Here is a 13,307-nt window from a genome sequence, read left to right as displayed (position 1 = left end):
CCCTTCTTTCTATTATTTTTTTTACTTGGTTTAAATTGTTGCAGCAAAAGGAGATTTGTCAGATTGATCGGCTTTGGACAACTTCTGGGTGAGATATAGCTCTTCTCTGTTATTCACGAAATTAACAGCTTATCTCTGTTTCTGTCGCAAAAAGCTGTCCTGGAAGTGCATTCTAAAGATAATAAACAAAAGAGGGATTTCTATTCCTGATTTCTATTCCGAGGAATATTATATTGTCTGGGACTATTCTCTTTTTGGTCTATTTTATTTTGACGAATCTGCTTCTTCACGACGCCACTAACTGTTTTGATGCTGGGAACTAAATTTGTTTTGCATTCTTGAACATAGAGAGATAAGGCAGGTTGCTCTGTTTATACTGTGATGTCATCAAGCCTGGAATATTAACCCAATTGTTGCTGAAATAAGAAGTGGTTCTTCTTTATTTTTGTTTTGCTTTGTTTTCGTGGTTTTAAAAATGGCAATCAAGAAAGTGGCTGAGAATCTGGAAGTAACTATGTTTCAGAAAATAATGGATGAGATTGAGATAACGAAACAAACCCTGCGACAGGGTAGTAAGGAGCTGAAAATTGAACTGAGCAAAATGACGCAGGAGCTTAAAGAAATAGGGGATCCTGTGAGAGAGGAGAATGAGATCAGAGATGAGAAAAGAAAAAATAAAGGGAAGATACAAGCCCTGGAGATTGGAACAAATGTGGAATTGGAAAAAGATCTGGAGTTTATGGATTTTAGAAATAAAATCTACTGTTTGGAATTTAACGTTATCTCTGAAGAAATTAATGAAGATATTAGAGATAAAGTTATTAATGGCTTGGATAATCTTCTGGACTGGAATGATGTGATGGAGCTTGATATAGAGAAAATCTATGGAATTAACTGCAGCCATGTGACAATGGAAAAACTCTTAAGAGATGAGCCAGTGCATTTTGTAAAAAAGAAGAACACAGATATGACTTTACAACAGTATTTCAGCAACTTATTCAGAATGGATGGCAAGAAAATATTTGGGATAGAGGAAATTCCCATCAGACTCTTATTATATGACTATGGCTACAACAGCAAGATTATTATGGAATACTGATAATGGAAGATTGGACACTGAAATTACTGGACTTAACAGGACTATTGAAGATGGAAGATTGAACTAATAGGGATAATGGAATAATGGCTATTGAAATTATTGGACCTAACAGATTCTGATGAGATGGATTAATCGAAATGTTTATTTGGACTATGGTTATGACAATAAGATTATTATAATTATTAACGAGATGGATTAATTGACATGTTTATTTGGAGAAAAATTGATAGATATATTTCTTAAAGAATTGAAACCTCTCTTTGACTTTTTGTGGAAAGAATAAACTAATATTTATGAGATTTGATGATTAATTAAGATAACTACTGGAGGAAAGTGATTTTATAATATGATTTAAGAGACAGGATTGTTATATATTGTAGATCTATAACTGATTTGATATGTGACAAATGGGAAGTCAACATTTTTTTTTTGTTTAATCATTTTTGTTTTGTTTTGTTTTTTGTCTTTGAATGTTTTATGATTTTGTTTTCTATGTTTTATGAAAATTTGAATAAAAATTATTGTAAAAAAAAAAAGAATGGCTTGGGGGGTATTTTCAATTTAACATTGCGGAATGTGAAAAATCCCCGCTGGCTATACTATACACACACTCTTGTGGCTGTATAATAGGTCAAATCCAGCACCTTGAATTGAGCTCGGAAACATACAGGCAGCCAATGCAAGCGGGCCAGAATTGGTTTTATACGTTTGAACCATCTCGTCCCTGTTACCAATCAGGGCGTTGCATTTTGCACAACCTGCAGTTTCTAAACTGTCTTCAAAGGCAGCCCCAGGTAGTAAAGCCTTTACCTGCTTCAGCATTCACATCGAAGTGATCGAGTCCATGGACACTTCGAGTTTCATAAATGCCCTCCATAGGTTCCTTGCCATATGAGGCCCAACCAAGCAGTTGAGGTCCAACTGTGAGACCAATTTCATAGGAGCCTGTCGAGACGTAGGGATTGGTTAGGGATTTAGAGAACTAAAGCTCTTTCCACACTCCAAGCATTTATAAGGTTTGTCTCCTGTGAGTTCTTTCATGTTTACTAAGGGTGTCACTCCGACTGAAACACTTTCCACACTCCAAGCATTGATAAGGTTTGTTCCCTGTATGAGTTTTGTGATGCGAAGTAAGGTGGCTACTCCACCTGAAGCTCTTTCCACACGCCAAGCATTTATAAGGTTTGTCCCCTGTGTGAGTTCTGTGATGCGAAGTAAGGTAGTCACTCCGAGTAAAGGTCTTTCTACACTCCAAACATTTATAAGGTTTGTCTCCTGTGTGAGTTCTGTGATGCGAAGTAAGGTGGCTACTACAACTGAAGCTTTTTCCACACTCAAAGCATTGATAAGGTTTGTCCCCTGTGTGAGTTCTGTGATGCGAAGTAAGGTGGCTACTCAACCTGAAGCTCTTTCCACAGTCCAAGCATTTATAAGGTTTGTTCCCTGTATGAGTTTTGTGATGCGAAGTAAGGTTGCTACTCTGACTAAAGCTCTTTCCACACTCAAAGCATTGAAAAGGTTCGTCCCCTGTGTGAGTTCTTTCATGTATACTAAGTTGGTCACTCTGACTGAAGCTCTTTCCACACTCCAAGCATTTATAAGGTTTGTCCCCTGTGTGAGTTCTTTCATGTATACTAAGTTTGTCATTCCGACTGAAGCACTTTCCACACTTCAAGCATTTATAAGGTTTGTCCCCTGTGTGAGTTCTTTGATGCGAAGTAAGGTTGCTACTCCAACTGAAGCTTTTTCCACACTCAAAGCATTGATAAGGTTTGTTCCCTGTATGAATTTTGTGATGCGAAGTAAGGTGGCTACTCCACTTGAAGCTCTTTCCACACTCCAAACATTTATAAGGTTTGTCTCCTGTGTGTGTTCTTTGATGCGAAGTAAGGTAGTCACTCCGAGTAAAGGTCTTTCCACACTCCAAACATTTATAAGGTTTGTCCCCTGTGTGAGTTTGTCTTTCCTCTTGTCTCTTTGCTCCATCTTGACTCCTCAGTTTCTGCTCCTGCATCTGCTCCTCAGCTTTTTCCAGTGATACTTCAGATACTTCTCTGTCAGCTTTCACCCCCCAGATGTATCCTGAGGGAATGATAAAGAAAGGAGATAAAATGCTGTGGAGAAATCCTGTGAATATATTATGATTTGTATTTTGAAAATGTATTTTTGGGAGCTCTGTTGATACCAGAGTTTAACTGTCAAAGCTCGAGGCCTTGTACAGAGTTAGTTTAGCAGGAGGTGCTTGGTAACAGGTTGAGAAAAGAGACACACACAGAGACAACTGTAACAAAAATTTCCTCTCTTGTTCCTCCATTTAAGGTGGATAGCACAGTACTTATGCACAGCTGGAATTTAAAAACCTAGGATGGATCCTGTCTGACAGGAACATGGCCCTTTCCAGTGCCCAGAGGGCAGCTCGATTCCCCTCCCTCCCTCCCAAAATGTTAGCCTCCAGTTAACTGCAACACTAGATAGGGCTGGAAGATGAGACCCCCAGGGCAGAAGGCACTCACCGAGCTACTGGGGAAGAACAAAGGACAAGTACAAGTAGTGCTGTGACTAATGATGCAGCTGGGTCAAAGCCCAAAGGAAGCCCAGAGCCTGATGTGCACAGATGCAAAAGGAGAGTCCGGAGTTGTGCGACGCACACAATAGGAACATGGAATGTGAGAATGTGAGACAATAACAAATGAAACCCTACAATTCTTTGCTACACAACCATCTTGAATTCAGGTTTTCATGACATGTTCCTCTTTGTTGTTTCATCGCTGCTTCAAGTGAAGATGGTCAGTAAGTAGACTAATAAAACTTACTGCAACAAATCATTAAATTTAAATCCCCAAGCGTGATCTGTTCCTTCTAACCTATGCCTTCCAAAACGATAAAATTCAGAAATCCTTACCAAAACAAGTAAAAACCTATTAAAATACCATAGGAATAAAAGGTTCCTAAAAAGTGGTCTAACTGGGTATAAAAGTGAATAAAAGGATGAGAAAAAAGGGACACTTCCACAAATCAGTTCCAATTCCAGGCATAAGTCATCAAACCATAAAAATCCACCCAAATATCGACACCCTAAAGGGACAAGGTAAAACATACGGAGTTCAGTCCCAAGAGAAAAACCAGCTATCTAGCCTAGTCTCTACTTACACACAGGTAGACAGTTGCACAGTCCCCTCTCCTCAGAGAGAGGAACAGGCAGGAGAGTGGATGCAAAATGGGACCTCAGCAGGCAACATCAAGTAGGCATGATGGGACCCAGCAGAGGAAAGCAAGCCAAGGTTGGAGCCCCATACTTATGGCAAACTGCCTAGCAACAGGCCGGATCCAATTAACCAATCAGGGAATTTCTTCATGGAATAAGGGCTCACCAATCACTGGCCAAATGGAACATCCTCCCTAAAACTTCCCACACTTCATGACCTTGATGGAGCCCGGCTTCTACGGATAAGGGGGTGTTAGCAGGCCAGACTTATGGCACAGTGCCAGGGCCCACAATACTTTTAGGGGCCCATGAAAATGTTTCAATTTCTTTTAAAATCAGAAGGAAAAAATGAATTTGTAGGGTCAAAGAAAATGTTTTCATTTTTTTCTCACATCAGAAAAAAATGAAACTTTTAGGGCCCACAAAAATCTATTGAATTTAGCCGAGAACAGGAAAAAAATAAAATTTTGAAGTATTTAAAGTTATATCAAGAATAATTTTTCATATTGATATTATTATGGAGGAAGGGGCCCACGAAGGCAAAAGTACCTAAGGCCCACGAAAGTCATAATGCGGCCCTAGGGCTATATTTTATCACCCACTTACTTAATTTATGCAGAGAACATATCATACAAAAAGTGGGATTGGACCAAGATGAAGGAGGTGTGAAACCTGAGGGAGAAATATCAATCATTGAAGATACGCAGATGATATCATACTACTAGCAGAAACCAGTAATCACTTAAAACGAATGCTGATGTCAGTTAATGTCGAGCCCCAGCTCTCTCTCGAAGGCCAGGGAGGGGAAAGGCATGAGTTGCAGACGCCTCAACTGCCAGAAGGCACGGAAGAGCCAGTTTTTGTTGTGTCTGTTCCAGACATTGGGGAAAGGAGTGTGGGAGATGCTCCGCCAATTCCCACAGGTGGCCCAGCCCCCCTTGGGGACAGGGCTCAGCCTTCAACCCTCCCAACGGATCCGTTAGGGGAGGATTCTGAAAGAGCAGCAACTCCTCCTTCACCGAGCCATGAATTAGCACTAACCCCCCTTCATCCCGCAGAAACTTAGAGGTGCCTGACGCTTCTCAGCCCTCTACTTCCTTGTCTGTTGATAAGGACCCTGTTCGTCTGATCAGCCCATGGAGTCTCGCCCCCCCTCACCTCACTCTCCACGGCGGGAAAAGCGTACCGGGCAGAGGGCGGGTGTACGAAGGAGTGAGAGTGTTGAGTCAACTTTCTTCTTACGTCGCAGAGCATGTCTAGAGTGTAGTTAGGGATTGCTTTTGATGTATCCATTACTCTAATAAAACGAGATTTACTTGCACCAGTGTCTCAGTCTCCTGGTATCAACTCTGGACAGGACAGTTAAAGAGGAAAGCACAAAAGCAGGACTACAGCTTAACGTTAAGAAGACAAAAGTAATGACAACAGAAGAGTTATGTAATTTTAAATTTGGCAATGAGGACACTGAACTTGTCAAGGATTATCAATACTTTGGCACAATCATTAACCAAACTGGAGACAATAGTCAGGAAATCAGAAGAAGGCTAGGACTGGGGTGGGCAACTGTGAGATAAGATCCTCAAATGCAAAGATGGATCACCGAACACCAAAGTCAAGATCTTTCAGAAAATGGTATTCCCGATCTCTATGTATGGATGTGAAAGTTGGACAGTGGAAAAGCAGATAAGAGAAAGATCAACTCCTTTGAAATGTGGTGTTGGAGGAGAGCTTTGTGCATACCATGGACTGCGAAAAAGACAAATAATTGGGTGTTGGAACAAATTAAACCAGAACTGTCACTAGAAGCTAAAATGATGAAACTGAGGTTCTCATACTTTGGACACATCATGAGAAGACAGGATTCATTAGAAAAGACAATAATGCTGGGAAAAACAGAAGGGAATAGAAAAAGAGGAAGGTCAAAAAAGAGATCAACTGATTCCATAAAGGAAGCCACAGACCTGAACTTAAAAGATCTGAACAGGGTGGTTTACAACATATGCTCTTGGAGGTCACTGATTCTTAGGGTCGCCATAAGTCGTAGTCGACTAGAAGACACATAACACACACACACCTCCACTATTGAGTTCCGTTTTAATTAATCCAAGAGAGCCCAGTGCCCCACAAAGCTATTTGGAAATATCCTTCAAAGGTGGGCTGAGATATGCAGCCTTTGTGCCTCATCCACCATCAGGAAAAAGCCTGCAGTGGACCAGCCAAACAGCTTTACACCTGACAGGACCAATATCCTGGAGGTAAGTAGTGACTTAGGATTAGATAGATACTTGAGTTAAAACTTGGGTTCACCACTTCCGAGTAAAAGGATTTTGAGGTGCAAAGGAAAAGCTGACTCTTCAGACTGGTGGCAGCAACAGAGGGAGAGTGTTGGTTGTAGGCCTTACAGGAAGTTAAAGAGAGCTCTGGCTGGGAAGCACAGGGGGTGCTGTCCTAGGATCCCAAAATTATCAGTACTAAATTGGCTCCCCAGAGTCTTCCTGTTTGGGAAAACGAGTTACAGGAAATGATGGCAGCTCTACCGGATAATCTGAAATGCATACTGGGTCAGGTTTGCGAAGCAGGGGTGCCAGGAAGGGAGTAAGAAGGCTATCCTTAACCTCTCCTAATTCTAACAGAACAGGTCGCCATCTCAGGAATCTCCTGCATGATCTCCTTGTACAGAGCTCTCTAGGCTGGATCCAGCTGAGCCCGTTCCTCCTGGGTGAAGTGCAGGACCCTTCCTCAAAGGTCACCAGTCCCTGGAAGAAGAAACCATTCCCTTCCACATTAATACTCCCAGGCAAGGCGTGGACATCATCTGCCCTCCACTCACACTCTGAAGAGAGATGGGACAAGTGGGATCTTTCACAAATCATGCCAAGTCGAGATGGCATCTACCTGAGAGGTCTTAAAAGAACCCAGATGTGACATTGCTGATCTTCTAAGAAAAATATGTACCTTCTCCCAAAGACTTGCTACCATATGGACTGGCAAATGTATTACAATATGCAAGTCAAAAGGACACAGAAGGTATCCGGGAAATCCGAGGCCTATTACCTGTTCCGGGAAAAGTAGTGGAAAATATTATGAAATACAGAATTACTAAACATGGAGTGGAATATAGCAATCATGGGATATGAGGAAATGCGCTCTCATGCATCAGTAAGTGTTTCAAGATCAGGAAGGAGAAAGCAGGAATAAATGAAGAGTTCTCCTAATTGAGGGATGTAAGAAGTGCCCCCCAGTCATCAGGATCAGGACCTGTCAGGGTGATTAAAATAAAGAGGGATTGTGAGGAACTCCAAAAGGAACTCTCCAAGCAGGCTTGGGTATTAAAGAGCAAATGCAATTAAATGTAAGCAAGCGTAAACTGATGCACAGAAGTGAAAAATCCTAACTGAGCCAGAGGTGACTGACAGGAGAGAGACCTTGAGGTCATAGCAGATGCCCCAATTAAGGTACTGATGTTATTGGTGATTTCCATGTGAGGGATCATTAAGACACATATTGAAAATAAAACTGCCAATATCTTAACGCCATTATACACTTCTAAGATGTGATCCTACTTGGAATGCTGTCTTCAGTTCTGGTTGCCTGACCCCAAAAATAACATTCGAGGGGTGGAAGCAGTAGAGAAATGAGCAATCAAAATGATCAAGGGTCGCAACATTTGGGGATTTTTCTCATAGAAAAAAAGGAAAGAGGAGACATGATAGAAGTGTAGGATCACACCAGACATTTAAAGCACATTGAACACAAATGTAAAGCACACGGCTTCTCCCAACAAATCCTGGAGAATAGTTTTTCCTCATTGAGCTACATTCCCAGCACCCTTCATAAACTACAACTCCCAGGACTATTGGGAGGAAGCCACATGCTTTCAATGTACACTGTGGATGTGCCATAAAGGTGCGTAGTGTGGAGAAGCTGGATGACACCCTCTGATTTAGCAGGGAACTTACACCTGGTGTAGGAAGAGGGAGGGAAGTAGCTCCCACCAATTTGCACCCGTTTCAGGAGAAACATCACTCGCTAAACAGATTGTCTGCCAGGCTACCCTAAAACAAGGAGGGCAGGGCCACGTTTCGGCTCTGCTGAATTAAAGGGCGACCTTAATTCTAATAGAAAAGGAAACTGGGAGGGCTGGCAGAATGGTATTGAAAGAATAACCTCACTATTCAACTATCATCATCATAAAAAACACAGATTTTCCCACAATGCTGAAGTTGGTTATCATAAATGCATGCTGTTGTTGTTGTTATGTGCCTCCAAGTCGACTACGACTTATGGCGAACATTTTGAACGAGAACAAAGGTGTGAAGCCTTGCCAACAGCACGCAACTCGGGCCACGTGCTTTGAGCTCTGTGGAGCCAGTTCTGTGGAGTTCTCTTCCCTTTGAAGTGAAACAAGCCCAGACATTATTACGCTTTCCAAGTTTGTTGAAAGGTTTTTGTCCCCCCCAACAAAGAATTCTTAATTACTGTTTTTATGATCCTTATTAGGTCTTATATTCTGTTTTTTTATACATATAACTGCTGGTTTATAATGCAGTTATATTTTTATATATATATTTTATTTTTCCAGTGAAGTTTGGCTTTTATTGGAAATGGTAAGTTGTTCTGAGGAGAAAGCTCCTCGAAAAGTGAGCAATAATTTTTTTAATAAACCAATAAATATGCTGTAGAATGAGTCTTGGGTTAAAAAAGGGTTCACATAAAAACCTGTGCAAAACCTGAGTTATTTTCCGAGGAGGGAATATTGTGAGATGTTGGATGAAGGGAAGGAAATTGTGCCCTGATGGGTCCATTTGTTCCAGATGATATTACACAGGAACGGGGTGGGCGAGGGGAGCGAAGCTTCAGCTCCTGAAAGGGCCCCAACACACAGCTAAGCATGTGGGCTCCTGCTGGGAGGAAGGGCGGGATATAAATTAAATAATAAATAAGTAAATCTACCTGCTGAGGTCTCCTCCTCTTCTTTGGGTTCCTGCATCACCGGATCTTCTCCTTCTTCCCAACAGGAAATGAGGTCTGGTTCTTTAAAAAAAAGGAAATCAGGCAAGATTAGTTACTTTTGACCACAAAGTATTTGGGCATTCCAGACCAAATCTGAACGCTGAAAACATTTTGAACGAGAGCAAAGGGGTGAAGCCTTGCCAACAGCACGCGACTCGGGCCACATGCTTTGAGCGCTGTGGAGCCAGTTCTTTGGAGTTCTCTTCCCTTTGAAGAGAAACAAGCCCAGACATAAGAACATAAGAACATAAGAAGAGCCTGCTGGATCAGGCCAGTGGCCCATCTAGTCCAGCATCCTGATCTCACAGTGGCCAACCAGGTGCCTGGGGGAAGCCCGCAAGCAGGACCCAAGTGCAAGAACACTCTCCCCTCCTGAGGCTTCCGGCAACTGGTTTTCAGAAGCATGCTGCCTCTGACTAGGGTGACAGAGCACAGTCATCATGGCTAGTAGCCATTGATAGCCCTGTCCTCCATGAATTTGTCTAATCTTCTTTTAAAGCCGTCCAAGCTGGTGGCCATTACTGGACGTTGTTACGCTTTCCAAGTTTGTTGAAAGCTTTTTGTCCCCCCTGAAGAATTCTGAATTACTGTTTTTATGATCCTTATTAGGTCTTATATTCTGTTTTTTATACATATATATTATTTTTCCGGTGAAGTTTGGCTTTTATTGGAAATGGTAAGCTGCTGTGTGGAAGAAGTTCCTCGAAAAGAAAATGGCAATGGACTGTTTTGAACTCGATCCCGACTTATGGCGACCCTATGAATAGGGTTTTCCTGGTAAGCGGTACTCACAGGGGGTTTACCATTGCCTTCCTTGAAAAGTGAGGTATAAATTTTAAAATAAACCAATAAATATGCTATAGAATGTGTCTTGGGTTTTAAAAGGGTTCATATAAAAACCTGTGCAAAACCTCAGCTGTGTGGCATTGCCAGATAATATCTGTTCTGAGAAGCTTCTAACTCCATTTGATGCAGGGCTTAATGAGAAAAAAGGCCCACCTTTGTTCAGAGGGGCTCATTTTTACAACTAATGCTGAATTTGGCTTCAGGCAGGTGCAGCCTTGCAAGATCTCAGCTGCATGACTGCGAGACGGGGACCTTCTTGCAGAGCATGCATGGCCTCGCTTTTACTTTGGGCTTCAAGAAAATAAAATCCAAGCGCTGGAAAAGGAGGTATGAAGAAGCCCTCTTCGACTGTCTGTCCCTTTCTTAAAGGAAGGACCAGCCATCAAGTAGTCTGCAGGATCCACAACCAGAAAAAGGAGTCTGTGGTACAAATAGTCCCTGACAATGCAAGCAAGTAACCCAAACTACACACACCACAGAGAATGGGAAGAATCCGGTGCCGCTGCAACTATTAGCTATTCAAATTTTAATAGTCTTTAACTTGGAAATTAAGTGCCAGATATACATGTCTGGGACAGAAGCATTAGGTTTGAATGTTTGGGGCTCCTGCATTCCAAAATTTACCACTGCGCCTCTTCTTAAGATCAATGGTCCACAGTCCTGCCCAGAATCGTGGTGGGATGGGACCATTTCATCCTTCGCAACCGAAGGTCTGTAGATGAAGAGAAACTCCAAGGAATGAGATGTGAGATTTTTAGGTGGCAGAGGAATGGAGAGAGAAAAACCATGAGAAAAACTGGTAGCCTAATGGGTCAGTCTGCCCTGGATGACATTATTCAGGAACAAGAGGGGTGGGGGGGGAATCTTCAGTTCCACAAAGGGCCCCACAACACTACCTGCTGATGTCTCCGCCTCCTCTTCCTTGAGACCCTGGACAAGTGGATCTTCTTCTCCTCCTTCCGAAAAGGAAATGAGGCCTAGCTCTTTCAAGGAAACACGCAAGTTACTTTTGGCTACAAAACTAGCTGGGTCTCCTTCAGACTGTCAGGATCTTGAAGCCAAGCCAGATATTTTAATTTGGGGAATCTCTCAGTGGACGGAAGGGGAACTTCAACCTGAAAGCCAACCTTCCTCTTTATAGCATGAGATGAGCTTGATCAAACCAAAGGCCTATCTAGTCCAGCATCTCCACAGGGCCTGAATCGATGTGTATGGGAATCCCACAATCAGTCCAAATAATATCAATAAAATTTATATCCTGTCCTTCCTTCTAAAGGGAATCCAGGGGGGGTGGCAAAAAAATGATGAAGGACCAAAATCACCTTTAAAACAAAACATCTTTTTAAAAAAACAAGGACAGAAGGCTACAACCATCATGACTTGTAGCCCTTGAGAGCCTTCTCTTCCATGCATTTCTCAAGCTTCCTTTTTCAAGCCATCCGAGATGTCCACCAGGAGAACTCACTGCCTGATGGACGACTCTCCACTGGATGACATTACTCAGGAACAGAAAAATGCTTCCATTCCCAGACCAAAAGAGGCTCCACAGCACAGCTAAGCACCAACCTGCTGAGGTCTTCTCCTCTTTCGGAACTTGAATAAGAACATAAGAAGAGCCTGCTGGATAAGGCCAGTGGCCCATCTAGTCCAGCATCGACCATGGTATCCTTCTGGAGCGACTTACGGATTTAGGAGTGGGAGGCACTGCTTGGCGGTGGCTCTGCTCCTATCTCGGGAATCGTCTCCAGAAGGTGATGCTGGGGGAACATTACTCGAGTCCCTGGGTACTCCAATATGGGGTCCCGCAGGGTTCAGTTCTGTCCCCCATGCTTTTTAATATCTATATGAAGCCGCTGGGTGAGGTCATCAGGAGTTTTGGAGTGCGTTTCCAGCAATATGCTGATGATACGCAGCTCTACTACTCCTTTTCATCTTCGTCAGGTGAGGCTGTTGATGTACTAGACCGCTGCCTGGCCGCGATAATGGGCTGGATGAGAGCTAATAAACTGAAACTCAATCCTAACAAGACTGAGATGCTGTTGGTGGGAGGGCCCTCTGCCCAGATGGTTGACGTTCGACCTGTCCTAGATGGGGTTACACTCCCCCTAAAGGAACAGGTACGTAGTTTGGGGGTCTTATTAGATCCGCTCCTGTCACTTGAGGCTCAGGTAGCCTCGGTGGCACGGAATGCATTCTACCAGCTCCGGCTGGTAGCCCAACTACGACCCTATCTGAGCAAGGAGCATCTTGCCTCAGTTATCCATGCTATGGTAACCTCTAGATTGGACTACTGTAATGCACTCTACGTGGGGCTACCTATGAAGACGGTTCGGAAACTTCAGCTAGTGCAAAATGCTGCGGCCAGAGTTCTCACTGGGACAAAGAAATTTGACCATATAACACCTGTCCTGGCGCAGCTGCACTGGCTACCGATATGTTTCCGGGCCAGATTCAAAGTGTTGGTTCTCACCTATAAAGCCCTAAACGGCATTGGATCGCAATACCTGATGGAGCGCCTCTCTCGCTATGTACCTACCCGTTCACTACGCTCGACGTCGAAGGCCCTTCTCCGGGTGCCAACCCATAAAGAGGCCCGGAGATCAACAACTAGATCTAGGGCCTTCTCGGTGGTGGCCCCCGAACTATGGAATGCCCTCCCAGACGAGATACGCCTGGCGCCTTCTCTGTTATCTTTTCGGCGCCAGGTAAAAACTTACCTTTTCGCCCAGGCTTTTTTAAATTTTGTAAATTTTTAAATATTTTAATTTAACATTCTAAACTTAATATGATCTTAATTTATAAATCTCAATGGCAATTTTATTAATGTTTTATAATTGTACTATATATATATATATATTTTTCCACACTTGCTCATATTTTAATTGTGATTTTATTTGTTGTACACCGCCCTGAGAGCTTTCTGCTATAGGGCGGTCTAGAAATGTAATTAAATAACATAAATAAAAATCCTGCTCCCACAGTGGCCAACCAGGTGCCTGGGGGAAGCCCGCAAGCAGGACCCGAGTGCAAGAACACTCTTCCCTCCTGAGGCTTCCGGCAACTGGTTTTCAGAAGCATGCTGCCTCTGACTAGGGTGGGAGAGCACAGCCATCACAGCTAGTAGCCATTGATAGCCCTGTCCTC

General features: G+C 42.9%; 1 protein-coding gene across 1 annotated transcript; it reads right to left on the bottom strand.

Moving 5' to 3' along the window:
• Positions 1-1,621: 1,621 nt before the first annotated feature.
• On the bottom strand, positions 1,622-9,334 carry LOC133381859 (zinc finger protein 239-like). The gene is made up of 2 exons (XM_061621418.1): positions 9,258-9,334; positions 1,622-3,181 (listed from the first exon to the last, which is right to left on the bottom strand). The coding sequence occupies exons 1-2, from the start codon at positions 9,292-9,294 to the stop codon at positions 2,109-2,111; spliced, it is 1,110 nt and encodes a 369-aa protein (XP_061477402.1). The 5' UTR covers positions 9,295-9,334; the 3' UTR covers positions 1,622-2,108.
• Positions 9,335-13,307: the final 3,973 nt, after the last annotated feature.

The sequence above is a fragment of the Rhineura floridana genome, chromosome 3, assembly GCF_030035675.1.
Source record: "Rhineura floridana isolate rRhiFlo1 chromosome 3, rRhiFlo1.hap2, whole genome shotgun sequence".
Lineage (NCBI taxonomy): Eukaryota > Metazoa > Chordata > Lepidosauria > Squamata > Rhineuridae > Rhineura > Rhineura floridana.
Note: the sequence above shows the minus strand (reverse complement) of the source record. Positions and strands in the feature narration are given on the sequence as shown.